The sequence below is a fragment of the Centroberyx gerrardi genome, chromosome 1 (genome assembly GCF_048128805.1).
Source record: "Centroberyx gerrardi isolate f3 chromosome 1, fCenGer3.hap1.cur.20231027, whole genome shotgun sequence".
NCBI classification, from domain to species: Eukaryota; Metazoa; Chordata; class Actinopteri; order Beryciformes; family Berycidae; genus Centroberyx; species Centroberyx gerrardi.
In genome coordinates this window covers 14,028,841-14,054,725 of record NC_135997.1, presented here as the reverse complement: position 1 = coordinate 14,054,725, position 25,885 = coordinate 14,028,841, and the positions used below count along the sequence as shown (strand labels likewise).

General features: G+C 40.4%; 2 protein-coding genes across 2 annotated transcripts in view; one reads left to right on the top strand and one right to left on the bottom strand.

Annotated features, from left to right (window-relative positions):
* plekha7b (pleckstrin homology domain containing, family A member 7b) overlaps positions 1 to 8,689 on the bottom strand; it is an 89,060-nt gene extending 80,371 nt beyond the window's left edge. The window contains exons 1-3 of the mRNA XM_071906411.2: positions 8,607 to 8,689; positions 8,419 to 8,495; positions 8,260 to 8,317 (exon numbers count right to left, since the gene is read on the bottom strand). Coding sequence (XP_071762512.1) covers positions 8,260 to 8,317; positions 8,419 to 8,495; positions 8,607 to 8,689 — 218 coding nt within the window. The remainder of the gene's footprint in view (positions 1 to 8,259; positions 8,318 to 8,418; positions 8,496 to 8,606) is intronic.
* A 7,099-nt stretch (positions 8,690 to 15,788) lies between these two features.
* On the top strand, positions 15,789 to 25,879 carry nucb2a (nucleobindin 2a). Its single transcript, XM_071906409.2, has 13 exons — positions 15,789 to 15,865; positions 16,235 to 16,375; positions 17,556 to 17,663; positions 18,528 to 18,660; positions 19,864 to 19,967; positions 20,554 to 20,739; positions 20,980 to 21,070; positions 21,213 to 21,271; positions 21,351 to 21,443; positions 21,567 to 21,656; positions 21,805 to 21,975; positions 22,825 to 22,885; positions 22,971 to 25,879. Exons 1-13 carry the CDS (start codon positions 15,842 to 15,844, stop codon positions 23,198 to 23,200), a joined length of 1,491 nt encoding a protein of 496 aa, XP_071762510.1. The 5' UTR covers positions 15,789 to 15,841; the 3' UTR covers positions 23,201 to 25,879.
* Positions 25,880 to 25,885: the final 6 nt, after the last annotated feature.

Genomic DNA, 25,885 nt, shown 5'->3' with positions numbered 1-25,885 from the left:
GGAGAAAGAATCAGTCTACATTTAGAGACTGCCTAGCCTCGTTTGTGTTTCTTGCCTCCCTGTTGGACAGCTTCCAGAGATTACCACCAACTTAACCAGTATCAGGTCTTTTGATACGCATCCACCATTACATTCTTTTCTACACCAGTGGTTCTCAAAACTTTTTGGCCCATGACCCATTAAAATGCCATGCCTAGTTGTAGTAGAATGTTCTTTTTCCTATCCCATAAATCTCACGACCCCCCCAAAGTTATGTCGTGACACCTTGGGGGGTCCCGACCCCCAGTTTGAGAACCACTGTTCAACACTACTACTTTTCTAGAGGGGGTCAGCAGAAAACAATAACTGCACCACCCACACTAAAGAATATGTCGTCTTATGAAATACACACTGTATTGTCCCTTGTGATTAATGAATAAAGGAATGTTCTACAATAGGTCATAAATACGCTGCTTTTGGACTGGAGAGAAAAACACACAATGGTTGCAGCTAGGGCTGGGTGTCATTTGGATATTTCTGGGAATTTGAGAATTCAATACCAAACAACACCTTTTTTTGATTGGCCTACTTTGCGTAAATGAAAGCATTTCATTTTTTTTTTTCCAGAAATCCAACTGTTTGTTTCTGCAAATTAATGCATGTCAAACATTTTTTCTTGTGATGTAATATATTATGCTATTACCATCTCTGTAACATTTAATAACTATTCAATTAATCAAAGTGTTGAGGAGTTAAGGGTGCTTGTGGAGACGGTTCTGTCACTGCCTGGGGGGGCTCCGTCATCACGTTGGTAAAGAAGCTCACACAGGAGAGAGTGGTGGCGGCAGGACGAGTGTTGTTAAGAGGGGCTGAGTGGCCTTTAGGCTTGAAATATAATGATCATGTTCCCTTGGTTAGCTATTTCTCGGTTAACAGAGGGATAGAATGAAGCAAAAGATGTGGGTAAGTGTCAGGCTATGCAACGTCTGACTAACAATAACAACAAAGCAACAAGCTTGTACACTAACAAGATAGCATGACCAGCAATGTGTAGGAATATGTATGTTAAATTGTACATATGTGTTTTTTTGTTTTTTTCTCAATAACGATGTATGTATGCACGATTGTATGTATGATGTGATGGATGCTATGTGTATGCAACTGATTTTTTATTATGTGATACAGCAACACAGAGTCCAACACAAATTTCCCCCATGGGGACAACAAAAGCACATCTTATTATTAATATCTTCTTATTACCATTGTTTGCTGTGTTTGAGGTGGACTGCATCGCATTGGTTGCATTTCATTTCACTTTATATTGTGTTATGATCTCATCTTCATCCAAATCTCTTCTAGCATTGTGAAAATGTTTTTCCAAGTTGGAATGCACACCAAAGCAGAGTTTGTTGTTTTGAGTTGGGTTAGGCAGCGTTCACATGAGCATTTGTAATGCATCAAAAAACGGACAATAGCCCATGCACTGACACCTTTGCACTGACAGATGACATGGATTGATAGAGCGCAATGCATGAAAGTATCACAACCCAGTCCTGACCCAGTCAAAAAAGTTGAAGCTAGTCAGTAGTTTCACGGAGCGCAGGTAAACGTCACTCACTAACAGACGTCATCAGCCAATTAAATTTTATAGACTGTTTCAAAAGCTTTCAAGACACGCCCCCAACAACGCAACCTAGGTGGCTTCAATGCATACTTGTCCGTGATCGTAGATGTGACGGATGCCATGTGAACGCCACCGTGTGTTGTGTGTCTGGCATGTAGCCAATGACCAAGTGTGTACATGTCCAGCATGTTGTTACTCTACCACTCACAAGTAATGCTATATTCACACTGTACCAGCAAACCTGAAGTTAATTGTTTTCAATAGAATAAAGGTAAACTCTGGCAGTGCTCGCGGAAAGTGCCGCCTACCTCACCTGCAGGTAGAACTTTGCAACAAAAGTTGAATTTTCCCACCACCAAGTTGGCACCAAAGGTTCTAATATTTACCTAAAAAGTGCTCTTTGCAAACTACAGTATATTGAAATGATTTAGTAGGGAATCAACTGGGCACACAAAACAAATTCCAAAGGGACACTTTATATGTGTCGTTTGATCTAGGCTGTAACCCTGCATCTCTGTTATCTGCATCCATGTGTGAGATTTCATTTGGATACTGTTTAAAAGCTTTTTGGGGTGCCAGTTTTGAGTTTGTTTAAAGATTCCATCAGTTGCATTGCTTAAATGTATTAAATATTGATTAAAATGTGGTATTCACCAGAACAGCCTCATCTCACATTCACTTACAAATCAGGCACGATTCTGCTCTCTATCTAAGTTTATGTCACTGGATTGTGAAAACATAGCAGTAACAACAACAGTAAACTCGTAATGTCTCTTTCCATTGCTACATAATTGCTACATAATGATAACCGGTTTTACCTCCCATTAAAACCTAGTGATCAAACTCCATAAACTCACTAAAGAACTGCGTCACAGACATCAAATGCTGGATGTCTCAGAACTTTCTACAACTCAACCATAGCAAACCTGAAATGGTCTTATTTGGTGTCTGACCTCCAGAAATCTTGGTAGTCTATCCACCCACACAAAGTCAGCAGCCAGAAACTTAAGAGCGATTTTTGACAGTGACTTGACTTTTGAGGAACAAGTGAATAGAGTACTGCAGTATTGTTTCCAACAATTGAGAAACATCAAAACCAAGTTGTTTTTATCCTCCACAGATTTAGAGAAGGTCATCCATGCTTTTATCTCATCTCATTCAGACTACTTCAACTCCCTCCATTAAAGTCTAAAGTCACTCTCACATCTCCAGCCTGTTCGGGATGCAGGAGCTTGGGTTTAAATAAAGAGACCATATATCCCCAATTTTAGAATCTCTACTGGTTACCAGTTAGATATAGAATTGATTATTTTACTGGAAATCATGTCATTTTATGATGTTTTTTTTTTCTTTAAACCTATTTCCTCTTGAATGTGTTTCTTACTTTATCTCCTGATTAATTTTACTATTTACTTGTAATATTTCCTTTTTTTTTGCATGTTCCTGTAAAGTATTTTGTAAACTTTGTAAACAAAAACCTTTTAGATAAGTGCTGTACAGATTAGGTTTATTTTGTCATTATTAAATCCTTTTTAGAGATTAATTCAGTATTCTGCACTGAGCCACTTGGCTGTAAGAAATTTTATGCATCCAGCTCTAACACTGTTAGTACATCCAACAATGAGGCACATGTGGCATAAACAAGCTGCTGCCTCAATGATAGGCACTGAAATGGGTCAGTGGTGCGATAGGCTGGGTGAAGCTTTTTGGCTTTTTGGACCCATGATGCAGATAGTTCAGGTCTCCAGCCCACAGCCTGTTCTAGGTGTAAATAAATGTGAGTTTTGCCATTGCAGCAGTGTCTGAACAATCCCTCCTTTGTACTCCACCACGGCTGGTTTCCACCAGTAACACACAACCCAATCCATCGACCGTTGTCACGGCAGCACCATGTGGACTTGAATTCTGCTCAGTTTGCCCCTGCATGCTCCTTGGACAGCTGAGAGAAGAGAGGAGAAGCGGGACGGACAGCAATGGTTCAAATCAGAGACCCTATTTACTTTGTGGTAAGAATCCCATATGTCAACAGGAGCTTTTCACAAAGTCTGGCGTTTTTGATGTGGAAATAATATGGCTGTGACACGAAATTTCACAAAGCAAAAAAATCATGATGTGCTCCACAGAGCACAAAAATATTGAACTCAGCTGTCAAAAGTGTAATTTTCATGAATGGAAATTGTGAAATGGCTGAAGAGCAAACAGGTTCACTTGTTTAGTTAGCATTATAGAATGTAGTTATGAATTTAAACAAGCACAGATCCTGTACAGAGCCACGGCGCGTGTTCAACTATGCACTGAAGCACTGCAACATGGTTAAATTACCTAATTCCACTGTTACTTATACCACAAGATTTAACTGTGGAATGTTAAGTTTCACTTTTGTTTTCACACCGGGGGACTCTGTGGATTGAGTTAAGTGCTGCTGGTCTGCTGTCTGTACATCTCCAAATGACAGACATGACGTGATGCACATTAGAGATCGATTTCTATACACTGACTAACTTTTGATTTTGTGTCTCTGTATGGGAAACACTCATCTCAGTCAAAAACGCCCCCTAGAGGCCATCTGACGAAGCGCATCATCTCACTAAGCGTTACCTGACTGACTGACTGCCTGACTGACTGCCTGACCTGAATTTGGCTCGTGATGCCCTCGAAAAAAAAAAAAAAAAAGACCAAGTAAAAAAAAAAAAGTCAAAATTATAATATACAAAGAATGCCTTAACTGGAATGCAGTGCCAATATCTAATCAAAGATTCTATCCTTTGCACTTTTAACAACTATTTTTTACAAAACGTGAATGTTTACAACAAAGAAATGGTTTGATTGGCAACAGAAATATAAATATGTCAACCCTCTCTCAATCAGTTGTTTTTGTCTTATTTCAAATCAAAATATTAGTTGATCATTATATAACAGATATAGAAAGGATTAATATGTCTCTCGTAATTCCAGGGAGAAATTTAGAGCATTGTTGTTTGAACATCAACTTCAATTCATGCACAGTTCACTTCTCTGATAGATGTCAATCGGTTTTCAGCAGAGACCTGATTTTGATTCAAACACATGTAACAATGTTGATTCAGTGTCGATTTTGATGTCCTGTGCAAGCAAAGAAGTCCAAAACGTTCACACAACTTCACCCATGTACAACCTGACGCATGGCGCCAAAACGGCAACATTTATATCTTCTTGTCTTGTCACACTAATGGTCATTAGGACAAACATGCGTTCAACTCTCCAACAGTGTATTGTTAAGCTGAATCAGACCACAGCCACAAACCAATTGGAATGCACTGCGGAGAACTAAAGGGGATGCACAGACTAATTAGTAAAATAATAAACAAAAAGCTGTCCTACATGGTGTCTTACCGGTTAACCCAGAAATCCCTGTGTGTTATGAAAACTTAATCATCCTATACCATGACACATGTCCGAATAACCAGTTTTAATCAACTGCTTAATCACAGCATTGTGGAGCGAGAAATATCTTTAAACACCATACATATGTCTTATCTCTTAGACTAACATAACTGTCAAAATCCATCATTTTCAGCTTCAGGTTGTACATGAGTCTGACATGTGCTTTTTTGCCTGAGGCTGTATGACACTCACTTACATCCTTTTGCAGTGTTGGCAAAACGCCAGCGCCGGCCTAACTGCAGTGACTAGCAGGGTCAGCTGTATGGGTTTATTACCTTATTATACAATTTGAGGAACCACTTCCCGAATTAGTTGGACTAAGATGCAAGTGTTTTCAATAATAAAAATTGCATTTGATTCTTAGCATGCAATACACACATTAATCAGGGCTTTCCTGCAGATCAGACACAATAAAATGTGTCTTTTTCAAAATTAACAATGTAACAGAGAGACTTTTCCTATTTAAAACTGTTACATTGCCCTCATGCAGATGCCTCCATTGCTTCAGGCCTATGTTTATGTAGGCTAAACCCACACAAGTAGTAGTATTAATAGGAATTTAAAAAATGTAAAAGTGTAAAATAGGGCCACAGTCCTTGCTGCCCCCCCCCCCCCCCCCCGCCCCCCCCCCCTTCCAAAAACCACCAAGATTTAAAGGATTGCTCCTGTTAAGTTGGAACCATCTTCAGAGTCTTCAGCGTTTGATTATTACCAGCCAACATCAATGACCAAAGCATACATGGCACTTAATTTATTCGCTGATGGTATTTTTCTGTCTTCAATCTGTCAAATAAACTCGCCTGTGTATCCAGTATCATAACCTAATTAGCTGAGTGGTGGAGGGAAAAACCAGGTAGGCTTGACTTTCAGTGAAACCTCCTATAATTACCCTGTAAACACACGGGACAAATACTGAAAGCATGCCATCATCCAGGTCTCCAATAAATCAAATAAACCACCAGAGATAAACTCTATAAGACTGTGAGAAACTGACAGCACTCCATAACCTGAAAAAAACAATCAGCAGAAATGAAAGGTCCCCCAATGAGCTCTAATGAAAAGGTCATGCTCATCACAAGCTGTACATCAAACAGCTGTTCCTCAAAGCAATTAATACATATAAACACTTAACAGCAACAAGGGATCTCCATGGTCAAACTTTTTAAGAATTAAACCAATCAGTTCATCATATAGTAGTTCAATTAGTCCTAGATTAGCACATCTTATTATTTTAGTTTTCATTCTGACAATTACGTTTAAGTACATGGTAACTAACTACTCTGATGTTTTTTTCACACACCAGTGCCACGTGGAAAGATATTAACTGCGCTCGAGACAAACTGCGAGGTTCAAGTGGTAGAAGACAAATGACTTGGTGTGTTCCTGTCTTCTGTTTGACTCCAAGAGATTTGCCTTATACCTTTGCCAACGCTGTTAAAGCAGCAAGGAAACAACAAAGACACAGGCAGGGAGCAGGGAGCAAAACAGGATCCTTCTAGCAAGTCATTTGGGCAACAAGTAGTCGACTGATTTAACAGCCTTGACATTTAGGCTACCATATATCACGCAGTTTGCACTGTTGCATTGTTCCCTTTTCTTCCATGGCTGGAGCAAAACAAGAGGGAGAACGAGGGAAGCACAAAGACACCCTTTATTCAACGCATAACAGAAGTGTCGGCAAAAACAAATTTCTCTGATCATTTTATGTGCCCTACATCTTTGGATCCCAGATTTCCGTTTGAACATTTGTTCGAAGTTGCCGTGGAATGCATGGACAGAGATTTGTTTGGCCTAATGCAACATATTTATAATTTTGATGTGACTGCATATACAATAAAGTTATTTAAAAGCAAATATTACAGTATCTCTATCATTTTTAAACTCGTTATATTGTTTCAGACTGGGTTCAGAGTATGATCTCAGCTGAAAAAATGTTGTCCCCATCTTAAGCATGTGTCCCGGACTGAAAACTGTGTGTGTCTGCAGTGCACCACGTGTCTCTGAGCAAAGACCTCTTATTAGTAACTCTCAACATCAGCAAGACTACAGCTATGGGGATATAAAACCCTCAATACAGGCCTTCTGTCTGGGATAAATGGGGCAAACTAAAAGGGCCATGACAGGGCTATGAGTAGAGGAACTACAAAACCTGAAACAGGCCACAGTGGGAGGAGTCACTATACTAATTCACTGACTTATCAGATGGGTTTCAGTGCGATTTGCTGGCTGCTCTTGTGTCCCGAGTTTCTCTCACAGGGACCCATCTGCTGTACACTGAAAGCCACAGCCCAGACTCCAACCAGACAAACATGGTATTAAACACTGCAGTGGGAAATACACAACTGATGCCAATGACTTTCCACTTAGCATCTGGGTACACAAATAAAACACTGAAAACAGCTCAGCCAAGCCATGTCACCCAGAAAGGACGGCCATTAGCTGAATAACACCTTTTTTTTTTTTCTTCCTTAATATGACGGTACAGAAGAAAGTGACTTTGGAAATTCTGTCCTCTCTGCTTCAAGAATGTAATCGTGCCATACATCTCTGTCACCATATGGTCACACAAGCAAACCTCTCACCTGCACCCTTTAGTGCCTCTCTCTCTCGCTCTCTCTCTCGCTCTATGCCACACACACACACACACACACACACACACACACACACCAAGGCTTTACACCTATCTAATGGAGAGAGTAGAGGTCCTGCATGGAGGATGTGAGGTGAATTTCAATAGCTTTCCTCCTGTCCTGCTAGGCCACTTCCCTTTTTAAAACGTGGGCACAATAAGGCAAGAGATAATTGGTTTCACTTATCCAATGGGACGTCTGTGTATGCATGGTTGTATATGTAAGCATGTATGTATGTAAGTGGGTGTGTTTGTGTTTGAGTGTCTGTATGTGTGCGTGCGCGAGCGTGTACATGCAGTATTCATTTGTCAGCTGTATGTGTATGCTGTTTAAATAAAAGACTGTGTTTACACTATAGCCTTTTAATCTCTTTTAAAGTACCAGCGTGTGTGACAGTAGCCCATCACAAGTAACGTGCTCCCAAGCGTGTCATGATGCAGAATTGCACCGGGAAAAGAAGCAATACGAGATGCTATAATTGAGCTTCTAAGAAAGCCCATTATGTTACACACGGGCAAAACACAGCAGCAGTATAAACCAAAAAAAACTGATGGACTCGGGGCTTTTTCTCACGGTCAAACAATGCACATGAAAGCCACTCACTTGATGAAGTAGCTGGCCCCTTCGTCCGTGAAGCCTTCTTCCCATCCTCTCGGTAAATCTATAACATGAATAAAACAGGCTGAACACTTCGCCAGAGAATACAAACTGCAGCAAACACGCTCCCTGCTAACCCCAGAAATGATTATTTCGTACGCGTACCTGACCGTATCATGTGTCCCGAGTTAACAGGTTCACCAGTGCGAGGATGTAGCCAAGTAGTGCTATGAGTTTTATCACTGCAAGAAAGACACCTGTTACTGAACGGTTAAAAAAAACCCTTAACACTGCGTAATGCCTTATCACCATAAAACACCAGGCGTGCATCGTTGCATAGTTAAAACGCTCACTTAATGAAGAAGACCCTGCCGTCCCTACAAACTCCGTACGACCAGTGGTCAGGTAGGGTGTCCCGTCCGAGAGGTGCCGCCATGATCTCGTCTCCGGCTCGGTTTATTACGTTCCCCCCTCTCCAGTCCGCAGACTTTTCCAGGGAGCCCAGATATCACCGCTAGGGCTGCATTACTTTTAAAGGGGAAGAAGACCAAACTTGTGAAAAAGCCACCTTCCACGCAGCGGTTTTGTTCCACTTGAAGCCGACGAAAAGGGACTAACCTATTCCCACTAATGGCCTGAACGATGCTTGAAACATAGCTCATACCTCCATAATAGCATAATAACTGCAGCCCATTGCGGCAAGAAGTAGGGTGTAGCCCCCCCAGTATTAGAAATGCATTGGATTAACGCACTGGACCTTGAAGCTTAACATTCCAAGACAATGATTTTGTCACATGCATAAATCAGAAATTTGCCCTTATGACAAAGATCTATATCCTATAACACATTTTAGAATTATGCTACATATATTAGGCTTCAGCAAAACTGCAAGTCCCTCTAGGAGTATTATAGGATTAATGTAGGCCTAGTGATTTTTCATTAAGGTGATAGCATGGGACTGTATATCTCAATTAAAAATGAAAATTAGCCTGCTTGAGGTGTTCTTTTTAAGCTGCCATGCTGTCTTGGGGAGTGGTCTGATTTGGATTAATTATCCCTATTATTATTTTACTCACTTTGATCTGTTACTGTATGTGGAAGCAAAGGGAGGAGGGGTATTGGGATCCTTATTGATTAAATAAGGAACCCAGCATTTTCCAAGAAGGAATGTCTTATTATGGGCTAATAAGATATAGGAGGAGACTATAGGAAATTAAGAGCATTAAGATTTGATTTTCTATGGAGGCAGGTTTTCAAAGTTTCAGTTGGGAATCTTTGAGAGCAGTATCATCTAAATTAAAATAAACTGTCAGGGAAAGAAGTTAGTCACAACCGAGGATGAATTCAGAGAGCACAAAACATTCCCAGGATGAAGATTATTCTAAAAACTTTAATTTTACTGCTGTCATGACCATAAAGCCTTAGCAGTATGAATGCATGGAATCACCTACAAAAAAGAAGGAAAAAAGCATTTGGATATGAAACTCTTCGCAAGCTCTCTGTAAAACTGGCAGTATGTGTGTGTGTGTGTGCATGCATGCATCTGTGTGAATGAATGCATGCACGTGTGTAAGTTGTATTGGAGGCTGTGGGTCTGGTCTGTCAGCCTTGCTTCACTTTTACTGCAGTCACGCCTTTAGGACAGAGAGCCTTCCCGACCATGACACATTACAATAACGCTTACACTGCATCAAACAGACCTGCCCAATTTACTGATGCTGCCCATAAATTTAACTTGGGGTGCGACTGAGGGCAGGCAATGCTCAAAGTCACAGTATAGTAGAAGGAAAGGAGCTATTTCACTGAGCATTGAGCACCCACTGGGAGACAGGCAGCAAGGTTTCACTTCATCATTCCTCCCTCCTATGCAAAAGCATCACCATTAATATAGCTCTCTGCATGTGGGGTATGAGTTCTTGTAATTATGAAATGAGAGAGAAATGCAGCTCTCATGATTCCAGGTGTGTAGTCATCATTTTACCTGAGAGTACTGCAGAGTTTCAACTGAAATATTCATTTTAGAGGAAATTTTATCCCAATAAATTTGCCAAACAACCCAAATAGACATGTAGAACCTATTCCTTCCTGCTGAGTTTCTTGTTAGGTGTTAGGTTATCCATCTCCTTTGTGGGAAAGAAAAAAAAAAAACGTAAGAGTGCACCTCAGAGAGCAGGGAGCATCAAACATCTCTCAACATTATAAATATTTGATTTGCGAATCCCTTTTGGGGAGCCTTTGTTGGCATGTTCCCCAGTGGCATGAAGCACTGTTCCTCAAAGATGGTGGGAGATAAAACATGTTTCCTCTGAAAACCCATTTGACTGCAGCGCAGCTAATATGCACAAACCAATTCAATGAAAACCTGTCTTATTTGCTTGATTGAAGAATAAAAGAATTTTAAAAGAAAAATAAAAGGATGACAAAAAACATGATTTTTCCCAGCTGTCTTCTTTACTTAGGCTTCCAATTCACCCAGCACAAATATTCAGACATTAATTGCTCAGTAAATGGGAGATCTATTTTACTGTTAAGGAACAAAACGAAAGTGGCAATCATGAAATGCATTACTCCATCTGGCACGACAGGAGAACAGCTGCGATTGCACAAATGACTTGTTACAAAGCTACAGAGATAGAAGCAAACACCTTATTACGACTATTTTCTGTGCGTCACACTCAAATATCTCATTCTAAAATACCCACTGTAACCTATTTATGATGCAGTGTATATCTCATTTAGATTTAAAGAAGAAACTATGCTGCATGCTAACAGACAGACTTTTGGGGCATCAATGTTAAGGTCAGTCTGCTGATGGAGAGCAGAGGAGACTGGCAGATCTGGAGCATACGCAGTGTTTGGGCCTCTCTATCTCCTGACATAGTGTCCGCCTCCTTAAGTTACAGCTCCTGTGTAAACAACTCATCATCAAACTTTACTAAATTCACCAGTAACACACCCCATAACTTTAAATTGGTGGCAATCAGTGCACAATGAACTTGCCTTGGGTGTGTATTCCTTTTAGAGGAACAAGACAAACACTCAACTGAACCACGGGGAAGGTGGAACATTATACTGCAGTGTAATCATCTGAGATCCCCGGTCAATTAATCGCTGCTATTTGACCTTGCTTCACAATTTATCATCATCCCCACTACACACACACACACACACACACACACACACACACTCATACATACTCATTTACACACAAATACACACACAGTTGATACGCAGTCCGGTGCAGCTCTGCAGTACGGTCTCTGCTGCTGCTGCTGCAGCTGCTGCTGATTCCTGCCTCTCGGCTGCCAGAGGCTCACAATGCAGCAAGGTGACTCAATGTTATTGTCTCCTCCTCAGAGAGCCTCCTCCCGCTGAATCACGGCTCACTAAAGGGGCTCTGCACAAAATGTAATAAAGGACTCTTTCTCATTCTCTTCTGACTATCAGCCCTTCAATTTATCGGCAGGATAGGCATTTCACTCTCGAGGCACGGGGTCCTATCTACCTGGCAGCTGCCCACATGGAAAATCAATAACATCTTAGTTGAAACGCATTCTTTCAAATTATCCCTTAATCTCAGAGAGGTCAAGTATGTAAATGAGTGTGTATGCTGTATCCAAATGGCTCAAAGGCCCTGAATTATTGTGAAAATGTAGGGGAGTGTTTACAGACTATTCTCCTAGACTGTAGGGGGGAAGTCATCATGGTATAGCTGTTGATTAAAAAGAGGTGCTGATCTTTTCCACTCTTCTAGCTTTCACTTCCCACATTAGCTATGATCTAAGACAATGATTAATTGCCTTCCAGTTTATTGAACTTTATTACACAGACACCTACAGGGCAGGGATGTTATATTAAATCATAAATCCACCATTTTGGGTGAAAACCAGATTCATTGTCGTGCTATATCTGCCAAAACTAAATAGTCATTTTATATTCAGATTCTTTATTCTACATGCTCAGTTACACGCTCAGTTACTGTATCAAGCAAATGTTTTTATGACACTAAAGCAATACATTTATGGCTTCTCTCTGAGCTGGCCCAAGCAGCTGCTTATAGTCTTACAGCAGCACGGAGGCACCTCATATGAATACATCATTTTAATCTATTCTCTTGAATTCTTTCTGAATATTTCATACACAAAGCGCATGAATAAGAGATAAAACGCATGAATAAGAGGTACAGTTTTCTACATGTGTAATTGGCTCAATAAAAAGATAAACCAGTGGTGTTGCGGGTGTCATCAATGCTAACAAGGATCACAATTTCCAGTTGGCTTTAATCAGGCAATTAAAGCCAGCATATTTGACCAATTGAGCTAACTCAAAGCATGGCCCCACATCCAGCATTTCTATAGGAATATGAACGACTGCAATAACTCAGTCTACACACCACAACAGCAACCTCTGCTGGAGAGATGGGGGCTCACCATGTGACTCGACACATGACACCAATGTTAAAAGTTAAAATTCTCCTCAAGGTGAGTCTCTGCCTAGCCTTGAACCCACAAGTCCTGTGTCTGTACTTCTAGTGTGACCTGTGACCAGATTAAGGACTAGACAATAGTATCACATGCGACTCAGTTAAGTCCTACCAGAGCTATACTTTTACAAATAGCCAAGTCAATTCAGATTATTTATAAAATACTTTAAATAAACACATTTATCGCACAGTGCTTCACAGAGACTCTAGGACACAAATACAGATAAACAAAAGATAAAAAACAAAAGATGAAAACAACAGATCAAATATATCACAAACTCCAAGACATGGGACCGATGTGTGTGCGTGTGTGTGTGTGTCCATATAAAGCAATAAGTTAAATAGAAAACTGCTGACATTATTCAGATGACTCATGGTGGAGAACTGCACAGATAGATTGTAATTTCCTCAAGGTCTCCAGAAAGCTTTGACCATCTGTAACTACAGCCTCAAGGTTCTGTGTGAGATCTCCCCAGGAGCCCAATGAGCAGGACCGGGGGTGAGAGGTGGACCTGCACCCATTAATCACACACTGCCTGCTTCCTGGCTTGGGCAAAAACTGTGAGACAGAGCAGTGGTTTTGAGGAAGAGACCCTGCGCCTTAGTTTTTTTCAGAAAGTGCAGTGAAGCCTGACAAGGATCTGAAGAGAGAGAAACACAACAGCAAAACATGACTCAAAATCTTGCAGGCACATCTCAAAAATGACTCCTGTATCCTGGAAAACATACCATCCTATTCCTTTTCTTTCTCGTTGCTTATTCTATAAACTCCACATGATAAAAGTTCTATGTGTGGCTAAAGATTATGTTTATTGATGTCATGAAAATATCAAAATATCTACAAAACCGTAAACAAACATAAAAAACAGCTGTATGGTGTTTTGTGCAGTGTTCTAGACATTTTGCTTTAATCACTGGAGAGCAGCTGCATACTGACACTGACATGTTGTGGCGGACTGCTGGTAGTGCAGTGAAGAGACAGTGGAGGTGTTGCAGGTCATGTAAGTCAATCCAATAACTTCCTCTCCTTCATCAATAACGAGATAATTTACAACAAGACAGCTGTGATGTGCACATTATCCTAATCATCCATTAGAAACAGGTGGACAGATAGAATAGAACAAATCTGAATGGGATTATCACTAGAATGTTAGAGAATGACACCTTTGATAAGACTACATAGAGGTCTACCCTCTAAACCTATATAAAAAGTAGTAACCCTACCATTAACAAAACATATTTTTTGATTTACTGTGTATAAGAGCATCTTTTGGCTACATTTACCAGTACAAATTATCTGATGTAATTATTCCCTGTGCTATTACAGTTTTTCAAACCTCTTCCATGTAAGATTTCTGAGAAAAACTCCTCTATGGTAAAAGAAACAGATTGGAGAATCTTGGTTTGAACCAGTGAACCAGTTACAGACCAGAACAGCGCAGTGGAAATGGAAACTGACAAAGCATGACAAAGCAGGGCTGCTCTGGCCGCCCTGGCTCCCTCTGCTCCTCAAATACAACATCCCATACACCATCAATGAACAGGAGGAGATGTTCAGTGTTATATGGGCCAGGTTTGGCATGGCAGTGGAGGAACTCATGATGTTTGATGGCTGCATAAAGAGTGACCCTCCATGCCGGCCAGGGACACCCAGACTCTTAAATTTCAATTCGTCTGACACCAGAATTTCACTTGGGCAAATAGAGCAAATCTACGGGATCTCAGTTATGCAGGATGGGACGCTCTTCTCTATTGTAGCCCCACTTTGTGATTTAGGCTGATATGATAGCTGCTGCCTAGTGCAGCTTTAACCAAGCAAAAAAAAAGCTGTGCACAGTGTATGACAACCCACTTCTGCCACCATAAATATACCATTATGCAAATTAAGGCACATATCTAAGGTATGGTAATGGAATTGCAGGCTTTGGGCCCCCAACAGGTGTCCTTTCTCTTCAGCCAAAGCCACTGGCTGCTCATTTTAGCTGACATTATTACCTAACATATGCTCAGACCACAAATCCCTATCTCCCTTAGTAAGAAGCAGGTGCATATGGCCACAGACCCATGGCAACCTACTTCCACTGTTCAGTCTCAGTTGCTACTTTGGTATATATGCTTATTTCTGTGATATGTCTACAGTATCTTCTCATTATTCAGTAAGTAAACAGTCCACTGAGTGCTGAATCAAAATACCAGGTCTTGCCTTAGGCTGGTACTGCTTTAGTTGGTACTGTTTGGTCTGCTTCCCTCATATTTTCTAATCCCTGGCCTCGCCTAGCAGCCCTACTTAATTCATTCCTGCCTTGTCCTTCATGTGCCAAGCCAGTTTGTTGCATAAGGTCATCACACCTAACAAGTAAATAAATTGTAGTTTGCTTTTACTTAATTACTCCTGGCAGGCTCTTCTAGGTTCTTGGTTCTACTGAAAGATACATTCACTACGAGAACACGAACTTTGTATAACAGGATGCATCCAAGCATTACTGTGTCTGATAATCTGAATACAAAGAACATGTGGAGTCTTCACATAGCCATTGTTTATTTTGGGATAGTGGCAATAAATCAAAGGTTGTCCAAATAATGAATCAAATCTTAGTTGTCTCCATATCCCACACTTTTCCCAACTTAATCTATTACTTACTTAGCTTTAGAAACTGCTTGGCTTCCCATTTCCTATTTTTATTTCTACTGAAAAACAGTGATCAGAACTGTGTTCATCTGATGAAAACAGAGCCAACATATCATGCATCATCCTTCACTCATCCAAACTGCTAATTATGAGAACAGAAAATGTTTAATGGAAATGGGGATTGGGGTCTGGGACTGACATTATCAGCCACCTGCTCACATTATGGATAGAAGCCGCTTGCATGGGACCGCCCACCTGCTCTGTCGTCATCTCGCCACGTACGATTCAACGCAACGCACCATGCTAACCCGTTTTTGACGGACAGCTGGGGGCGACCACTGCGACATTAAAACGCACGTTAAGAAGGCGGGTCTTATGAATGTAACGGAAAACCCACAACGTAGACAACCTACCGTGCTCACACTAGCTAACCGATATATTACACCAGCTGAGAGGGCAACGGGAAAGCAGACCAAATGAGGTTCGGGATTCACAATAAAGTGAGTAACACAGTGACATATCCATGGTGCCAGTAGTGAAGCTTTTACGTTAGGTTTAGTGTCACGGACATGTAACGTTAACGCTGCTTGGACGGTCAGCAACAGTTTCTTTCCTTCATCATCATGATCTGTCAGTGGCAGTGCTAAAGCTAGTAACTAACCCCACAGCTAGCCACCTCTTGATATTAGCTAGCCAATAACGTACAGCCTTTGATACAAGCTAGAACAGTGTCCGGGTATTAAATAGGAAATGGAAGTGGCAGGGCAGACAGCCTAATAATAGCTTAACTAACCACACAAGGAGCTGTAGATTCACAGCAACAGTGGCGATATATAAACTGTTGTAACGTTAATTAATCTTATTTCCAGATGTGCTGGAGTCGGGCCCTCCTCACCAGCTGGCTCGTGCTTCTGATCCAGCTGTTGTGTGTAGAGGCAGTGCCTATCAGTATGGACAAGACAAAGGTCAAAGAGCCAGAGCCAAAAGCTGAAGAGCCTCCAGCTAGTGTGGTAAGAAGACAGAGGAGTAGGTTTCTCCCATCATTACCTTTCACCTCTATGTGCACAGTAAAAATGGAAAATCCATCCTGAAACAGAATTCATGTTATTTTTCTTGCTGACCATATTAGGCAGGTCAGGCTTGACTTGTGAAATATCTCCCAAATCTGGAAGCAAATCTCTCCCAACAGAGCTGAGGCTGTACTGATGTCATCAGCTGCTTCATAGACAGTGAACTGAGATTTTGGTTACAGGTACCCAGGGAGGTTTTACAGAGACGGGCACATTTTTATGTAATACCCAATTGCACTACAGCTAAATTAAGCTCAACTGGATGCAAATGCTCAAACATAATGCTTCCAGGCGTTGTAGCTTTGTGAGTGCACAGATTAGAGCCTCTGATTTCAACCTTGGGGGAGGGAGTTGTTCATGTGTACATATTGGCTGAACTAGGATTATACAAGTGGCATGTAAATTCTGCCTTGAGGTGATTTTTTTGCTTTAAAAGTAAAGTACCCTATCACTGTTGAGGAATAAGTAAGCGCTCTTCAACCACAGAACAGCTACCCTCCTAGCAATTTGTAGATTATAGACATTTATGATGAAACCTAGCATCTCTACATCAGAAGTCTGGATAGAGGATCTGTTATGATGGTCAGCAGACCTGTTTCTCATGAAAGCAAAATGATCTGTTAAGTCACTTAAGCAGACAATGGTCAGTCTTGAGTCCATCAAACCAATAGTATGGATGCCAATAATGATAATAATAGTCAGTCTTATAATTTCCACTCGGCACAGCAGAAATAACAAAGACTATGTTACAGTAATATTAGTAGATTAATGCAATACCATGCACATCACTCCATTATAGTCTGTGGTGCGTAGACCAATTATGTCAATAGAAGAATCACAGCTCATATTTAATTCACGCATTTGTCGACAAACGGTTTACTATGCAGGGCTTCCTCATTGACTGAAGAAGCCCTGCATGGCTTCAGCAAACAAATGTGTATATGAGTGTGGACCTGTAATTCTTTTACAGAAATATAAATGGGGGAAAAAAAAAATACTGAAAGCTTGAAGGTCCACTCAACATGGTGATAAATGCATGATGATTATTGTAGGACTACTTTATGTGTGTAAGTTGTGCTATACTGGATAGAGTGTTTAAGCTACATTGTTTGATTTGTAGGACACTGGACTCCACTATGACCGCTACCTCAGGGAAGTCATCGATTTTCTAGAGAAAGATCAGCATTTCAGAGAGAAGCTCCATAACACAGACATGGAAGACATAAAGGTATCACATTTTCTTTTGTTTAATCTTATCAGCAGGGTGGGAAATTGCCACCAGCTCCTAGACAACTGCTAGTAAATTGATTGATAGTCAATTGTTTTTACTTGTCATGGAATTTGATAAATTCTCTGAGGAAGTCATTGAATATCAGGAAAATTTACAAATGGGTCACTTTACAGGCATATACTAGAATGTATTTTACAACTTGTTTCACATATTCATTTCATTAGATTGTGGTGTTCAGTTGTTTTTCTCCACAGCAAGCCCCACTGTAGTGGAAACCAGATGGTTTACCCTATTAGACTTTTCTTATACATTTCTGAGCTGGAAAACAACATTAACAAACCATCAGAGAATGACATTTTTTAGGCCATGGAAGTGCTCTGACTTAGTTATGGAAAGTCATAGAAAAGTAATTTTGTGGTTCTTTTAAGCCTTGCCAGCAGAGCAAACATCTACATTTCGACTCCAAGTAAAACAGGAAAAAAGCACAGAATTCAAAATGCTGTCATGCTATTCGAAACAGTCACAACATACTCAGACTTGTTACAACCTTATCAAATCTACAAAACGTTGCCTCGTAATCTTGCCTTACATTTGGACTTGAAGATAAAAGACAAATGTGCATGGAACAATTGAATACTTTCTCCCACACACCCTTGACAACGAGTAGTAATGCTGTGCGCATGATATTTTGTTGCCTTACACAGTCCAGGCTACTAAGCTGTGTGTTCCATAGTACAGTAAATGTTCAATTCACAGTATGTTGCAAACCAATGGTGTTGTACTGAAGGGACTTAATTTTTGTACATGTACTGTCACACTGCTAGTGTTAAATAACCATTTTGTCATGTATGTATTATACAGCAAGGCAAGCTGGCCAAAGAGCTGGACTTTGTCAGCCATCATGTCAGAACAAAACTGGACGAGCTTAAGAGGCAGGAGGTAAACCGACTCCGGACTCTGATTAAAGCCAAGCAAGACCTTGAAGGAGGGAATGGTATGCTGTGCTTCTAATCTAATAAGTATTTTTGTATTGTAGTACATTACATATTTTTAATTTAGATTTATAGTCAGAGGACCTAAATAGTACATTATTACCTTTCATTGTATAGAGGACCAGGTCTGCCATATCAATAAATAAATTGGTCAATACACAGAAAAGGGGAAATAAGAGAATAGATAAATTGATAAATCAAGAAAACTATAAATAAATTAATCAATAAGTAAGAGGGAGGTTTTTCTTTTATCCATAAATACAAATGGAATGTATTTATTTTTCATTCATATATTTATTTAGTCATTTATTGTTAACATTTTGATATATGTTCCCTTCAGCATATGCTAAAAAGGGGAGTCAGTGGGCATGGTATTGTAGTATTCAGGAGTACTAATCAAACTAGCACTGTTGGTGAAGATTCAGCCACTGCCAGAGCGGCGGTCAATTGAGGCAGTAGACTTGACCAACTTATTAGCCAGTAACTACACGCAATTATTGCGTGTAGTTACTGGCTAATAAGATATGCCTCGCCTACTTATATGATTATATGATTTTTGCGTCGCAATAAATCATATAATTAGGCGAGGCATTACTTTCAGCTTTGTTTGCCAGACGTGACAAGTCTCTAGCTATCATGTGCTTGTCCCGAGTCATTACTCGTACCCCTGATACTATTATACATGTATTAATTGTATTCATTCATTTCCCCTTTTCTGTGTGCAGTTACTAATTTATTTATTTATTGCTATGGCGGACTTGGTCCTCCATATTGATGTGCATGTATACAATAATACTGAACAATGAGGCCTTTATATTGCAGTAGCTGTAGCTCTAATGGCCCTAATCCAGCCATATCAAACTGGTTGTTAGTATCTCTAGAGTGTAGTAGTTATTGTTGTATGGTTTTAGCTGTTTTCTGCTGCATAAATATTTAGTTATAGTTTAGAGTATAGTGTGCATCTATAACAATCTATATAATGCATATATCTAGATGCATAACAAACTGAAGAATCCTGAGAATTATCCTGGCTTGTAATGTGGGGATATTTGTAAATGAGTCAACAGCAGCTCCATCATAGTGGAGGCTACTAGTAAAGTGTCACATTCATACCACTAATTGGCTGTATTACAGATAGATTTTCCCCCCCAAAATCGATTTTTTTTTCTTCTTTATATTAATGTAAATTATTACCCTCTGAACAGACATTGCAGTGGATCACCAGGCTCTGTTGAAACAGTTTGAGTACCTGAACCACATGAATCCACACACATTTGAAGTGGATGACCTGGATCGGCTCATCAAATCGGTAAGTGTCAACCACTACTTAACACTATAAAAGAGCGTTTGATGAAGGGCATGCTCACACTATTCCACTGCCAGCACCTTTTTTACTTTAAAGTGAACGGGGAGCGGCCGCGAGGCGGATGGAAAGCAGACGCTCCGGAAAAAGCGCTGCACTTGTAGAGTGCAGAGTGGAGCACTTTAAGTTTAGAAAAGTTAAACACACTATGACCGCTTTATTTTGTGAGCCGCCAATCATAGTGAAGAAGAGATGCAGTTTAATGGTTCGTAGGCAGCTGACAATTTACAACAGCAGCAAGCAGAAAGAAAATGAAGGCGGTTTCTGGTGTCAGAGTTGTACTTAAGTACTGTCTGCTGCAGCTAGTCATTACAGAAACGAGTGTCACATGACCTGCTTCTCATTATCAGCACAAAATGTCTTTGACGCAGTACTTTTACTACAAAGAAGTGGAATAGTTTGAACATGCTTGTACTTCTCATATGATATTAACAGTGAAGTATGACATTCCGCCACATTACTTATGCATTTGAATTAAGGTAAATTCAAAACATCTGCATAATTAGGACTTTTTTTCCCCCCTCCAATCAAGGCCACTAATGATCTGGAGAACTACGACAAAGAGAGACACGAGGAGTTCAAGAAATATGAGATGATGAAAGAGCATGACAGACGGGAACACCTGAAGACGCTGGACGACGACGAAAGAAAGAGAGAGGAGGAGCACTATGAGGAGATGAGGAAGAAGCATGCCGACCACCCTAAAGTCAACCACCCAGTAAGTCTGATTTAGGTGCAGACATCATAACACACCGTGTGTTTCGTCTGGTCTATAGGTAGAGGAACTCTTCCGTTAGTATGCTGCATTTTGTGGTCCAGATTTGATATGAATCCACTTGTTGGAAACCAAATATATCCTTCTTACTTACATAATGAGGTTCAGGTCTCCTCGCAATTTTGTATACTTTATTATGTACCTACCCATCTACTAAAAATGTCAAAATTTGCTTGTGTGCAGGGCAGCCAGAATCAGCTCAAGGAGGTTTGGGAGGAAGCCGATGGCTTGGACCCCGAGGATTTTGACCCCAAGACCTTCTTCAATCTGCACGGTAATCCCTCCTCTTTAGACTGGAGCAATGATGTCCATTCATCCAGAGCCACATAATCTGTATCATCATACATAGTAGGTGCTGCCGTATCTGTCCACAACAGTGTGTGTTTTATTTTTATTTTATTTTCTTGATGATGCAGATACCAATGGAGATGGCTTCTTTGACGAACAGGAGCTGGAGGCATTGTTTACCAAGGAGGTAAATTCATGGCAGCTTCTAAATTCTTATATAACAGTGACTGGTCTTTGTACTGACAGTTGGTTTCTGTGATTTTCAGCTGGAGAAAATTTATGACCCGACCAACGAAGAGGATGATATGGTGGAGATGGAGGAGGAGAGGCTACGTATGAGAGAGCATGTTATGAATGAGGTAAATTGCACTGCATTAATTGCATTAATCTGCGTCATCAGCTGCCTTGATTCTGTTACTTAATTTAAGGATATTTTTATCAGTGATCTTGCATAAAGCTCTTTGCTCTGGTCTTCCTCCTAGGTGGATTCCAACAAAGACAGGCTGGTCTCCTTAGACGAGTTCCTGGTCGCTACAAAGAAAAAGGAATTCTTGGAGCCAGATAGTTGGGAGGTGAGACTATATGGCCATTGACTTGATCATGATTACGTTATTTTGTTTGTCACATGTTCAACAGTCAAATGTACTTCAATCCTAAAACATTTTGCAAAGAGAAGCATGATTGTAATAAAGGGTTTCACTGCCGTCCTGCGTTCCTCAGACCTTGGAGCAGAACCAGGCCTACACAGACGAGGAGATGAGGGAGTTTGAGGAGCACCTCGCCCAGCAAGAGCACGACCTCAACCAGAAAGCTTTCGACCTCCAGAAACAGAGGGAGGAGCTGGAAAGACAACAGGAGCAGCTTAATGCACAGAAAATGGAGCTGCAGCAGGTAAGAAGTGGCACTTTCTCATTCTAGAACCGTCTAATTGCAGACTTATGGTTGGTCAAGCTTGCTGGCAAGCTGCAGTAGCCGCCACCCATAACAGTGAATGTAGCAAAGTGTTAACAGCCAAACCTGACGCCGCCGATGTACATGCAAGCCAGTGAATTAATTAACTTGTTACTTTAGTGGTAAATAGTGGCAGTATTGTTACATTTGGCTTGGCTACTTTGTGAGACGAAAAGTTTGATTTGTTGGCACTATGTCCACCTGATGAAAGGACAATCACAAAATTGGTTGGAATGTGTTTGGTGTCCGGGATGCTGCCAACCTCTGGTACCTTAAATTCAAAGTGACCAGAATTGGCTGGTCAAAAGAGCCGATCATGTTCAGAGAAGTCTAGAATAATAATAAAACTGTCATTGGGAATCAAGTCTGAATAATTGATAATATCCAGCATTAATCTGATGCATTCATCAACTGCTCAACATTTTGATAATGAAGCAAAAAATGAGCTGAATTTCTGTACAAAGGATGATTTGTACAAGGATTCGTAAAAATCTGCACAGAATAAGGTGATCACTTCCATTTCTGAATGGTGTTATTTCTAGATTGACTTTTTCTACAGGTCAAGTTCAATGAGAACAAATAATAAAAAAAAAAAAACAGCATTTTTTTGTCTGATATTGTGATGGTTGTAGGCTGGATCTCAGTATCCATGTAAACCCTGGTTACTGGGGAAACTGTAAATGTTTTAATTAAGATACCACATTAATCTGATTACTCACAGTATTGTGTGCTCTTACCAAATGTAAAAATATGCTATACGAATCTCAGTCCATTTTCTTTCTTTTGCAGGCAGTAGAACATATGGAACGGCTGAAAACACAGAAAGTAGACCCCCCTCCGGAGGTTCACGGTGAGTGTCAGTTGCGCCATTTCACTTTTCTTGTTTCAGTTTATTGGTTGACCTCTGAGGAAGTAAAACTACTTCTTTGTTCCAGTTGAAGGAAACGCTATTCCGGAGTTGCACGGAGTCGACAACCAGTTACCTCCTGGCCACCACGCCGAACCCCAAGAACACCAACCTGCACCCCAAGCCCCTCATGATAATACCCAGGAACACCATGAAGGACAAAATCAAGACCTGGCCCAGCACGGTCTCCCCCAGTCACACCAGGATCTTCCACCAGGATACCCAGATGTTCCACAGGCCCAACATGACTTGCAGTAAGGTTGCTATCAGGACTTAGGCCTCACCTCCAGCTGGCAGACAGGATTGGGACCATAATATTGACATGCCTGATCCCACGACTCCACAACCAGACGATTTCAGTAGCTGCGTTGCACATCTCCACTCCAGTGTGCAGAAGAGCGGTCCCTCCAAGTATTTGTTACTCCTCTTTTACCAACATCACTTGGAGCCGGGAGGACACTTGGGGCACTGGGGAGAGCAGACCAAATTAAAGGACTTCCTTGGGGAATGATACCAGTGTTAGGTAATAACTGTGATCCTTGGATTACGTAATCGGATTACAAAAATAAAATGACTGTAATCAACCCAGGACATGCATTTTAAAATGTGTGCATTTACCTTTTTCAAGGATTTTAGTTGTTTTTTTGATTACATACAATTTTTTGAAAGTTAGATTATACAAAACTATCACGATATTTGTTCATCATCTTTTGACCTACTGTATACTGTTGACAGAACAGAACCGAAAACCACATGCAGCTGACTCCCTAATCTGATGTCTTTCCCACACGGGCCTGTTGGGTACATAATGTGCAGCTTATGAGGGGGATGAGTAGGTGTAAAAAGTAATTTTCTGACTTAACTATCATTTCTTTCAGATACCCCCAGTCACCTTAAACAAAAGAGCATAGTTTTTGTTTGACATGCATGTTGACGTTTTTCTCTGGACAGTGCCCCACATTTCAGAAGTTGAGTACAATTGACTTTTTTTGGTAGTTGGTACAATAATTTACATCAAGGGCCTAAATAGCCAAAAAGGCACCACAGCATTTTTAATCCATATGTAGAACATTTGGACGGCCTTCCCAAAAACACTTCAATCATATAAAGAGAGGAGCATTTTCTATAGACAAGCACTTTGTAACCATACACTATATTTAAGAAGTTTAAGGGTGTACTCACACTATTCCACTAAAACACACTTTGATTCCATAATGACCAGCTGCCACTATCACCATACAGTACTCCAACTTTCAAACTCTTACCAAAAACTCCATAACACAGCCAATGTGCCCCACACTTGCCTCCATATGCTTGGTGTCATGTAATCATGTTATAACTGCTACCAACTTTCTACCACTTCCTTCTCCATTTTCATTCTGGTTGGTGTCGAAAACTGCCAACTGCTTCGGTACCATAAAACCCGCCCTTTCTTCCTTGTGATTAATCGGCTCACAAAAAAGCAGTCAACGTCAGGTGCTCCTCTAAAACGTTGAACTTTTGTCAACATGAGAAAACGTGCTGCTCTGCATAAAAAGACGTCAGTCACAGCGTCTTTCCAAAGTGGCCGCCTTTGGTCCACCTTGCAGCTGCTCCCCATTGACTTAGATGTAAAAAAAAAAAAAAAAAAAAAGGTGCCGAAAACTTGAAAAAGCAGAATAGTGTGAAATCACCCATTTAAAAATGCTGAAGAGTGTGAACATACCCAACACAGACAACCTCACACTTTTTTCCATGTCATTACAGCCTTAAGTCTTACAGATGCTTTTATGGGAGTCTGAGAGAATTTACAGTATGTCAGGCCTTTGTCAAAATGCTTCTTTAAATAACTGAGGTTGATAAGTAGCCTGCTTGACACTGAGTGGGCAAATGTTGCACTTCAGAGTTAATTCATTTGATTTGTTATGCTTGACAAGCATTTAACAGCATTTCAATTTCAGTCTTTTGTTCATACACAAATGTGTATGTGAAATGTTTATGTATGGGTTGATCATAATTGATCATGATTTAAGATGTGTTTGTTTAAATGGTTTTGATGTTCAGAAGCTTATTTTAGCAATTAAGGTGTAGACCTTTACACTGTTGTCTTTTAGAACAATTGTGTGTTTGAATGTATTAGTATGTTGAACCAAACAACTGTTCAGCTGTTAAAGGCAGATGAATTGAAAGATTCAATTAAAAAAACATTATCGCCAAAGCTCTTTGACTCAAGAAAGGCTGAGGCCAGTATTTCTAGTGTCTCGCATAAAAAGATTCAGCAGTCTTTTTTTAAATTGTCCATTGATATATTTAAGCAAATGTTTCAGATCATGAAAACCTCAGAACTTGGTCTCTTCTTCAGTTCACGTCATTGAATTTGGCAATAGCAGTGTATTTCTCCCTACTTGAGTCACAAATGATCTACATCCTCAGATGTAAACTTGGCCTAAACTAATAGAATTTGAAAGCATGCCATATTTTCCCCCACGAAGAATTTCAGTTTGGTGTGATTGCTGTGATATCCAGGTTGCATCTCATTTTTCATTTAATATTGTGGTTTCTTCTAGCTGGCAGACTATGACCATGGTAAACATAGGTGTTGACTGTTCATGCCGCCTTTCACTGAGGAAGGTTTAACTTTCATCCTGTGAACTACTAACAAGTCCACCACCTTGTGGTTTTATTTTCTACCGAATTCACCCATGGAGTAATCCTTTTCTTGCCATGTCAGCAGTTTTCTCAGTGTGCCAAATGTTACTTTCAGACAATATTGCATTATATTTTGCACAACATGTACAGAATAGATGGTGTTTTCTGATTGCTTGCTGCTGGATTGAATACAATTTGACAATGCTGTACACCTCAGTTCAAGATAATAAAACAGTTATGACCCTTCATCCAGCTTGTGTAACACGTTTGATCAATTAGTCAGTGAACCATCAAACTGCTGTATCTATAATGTAA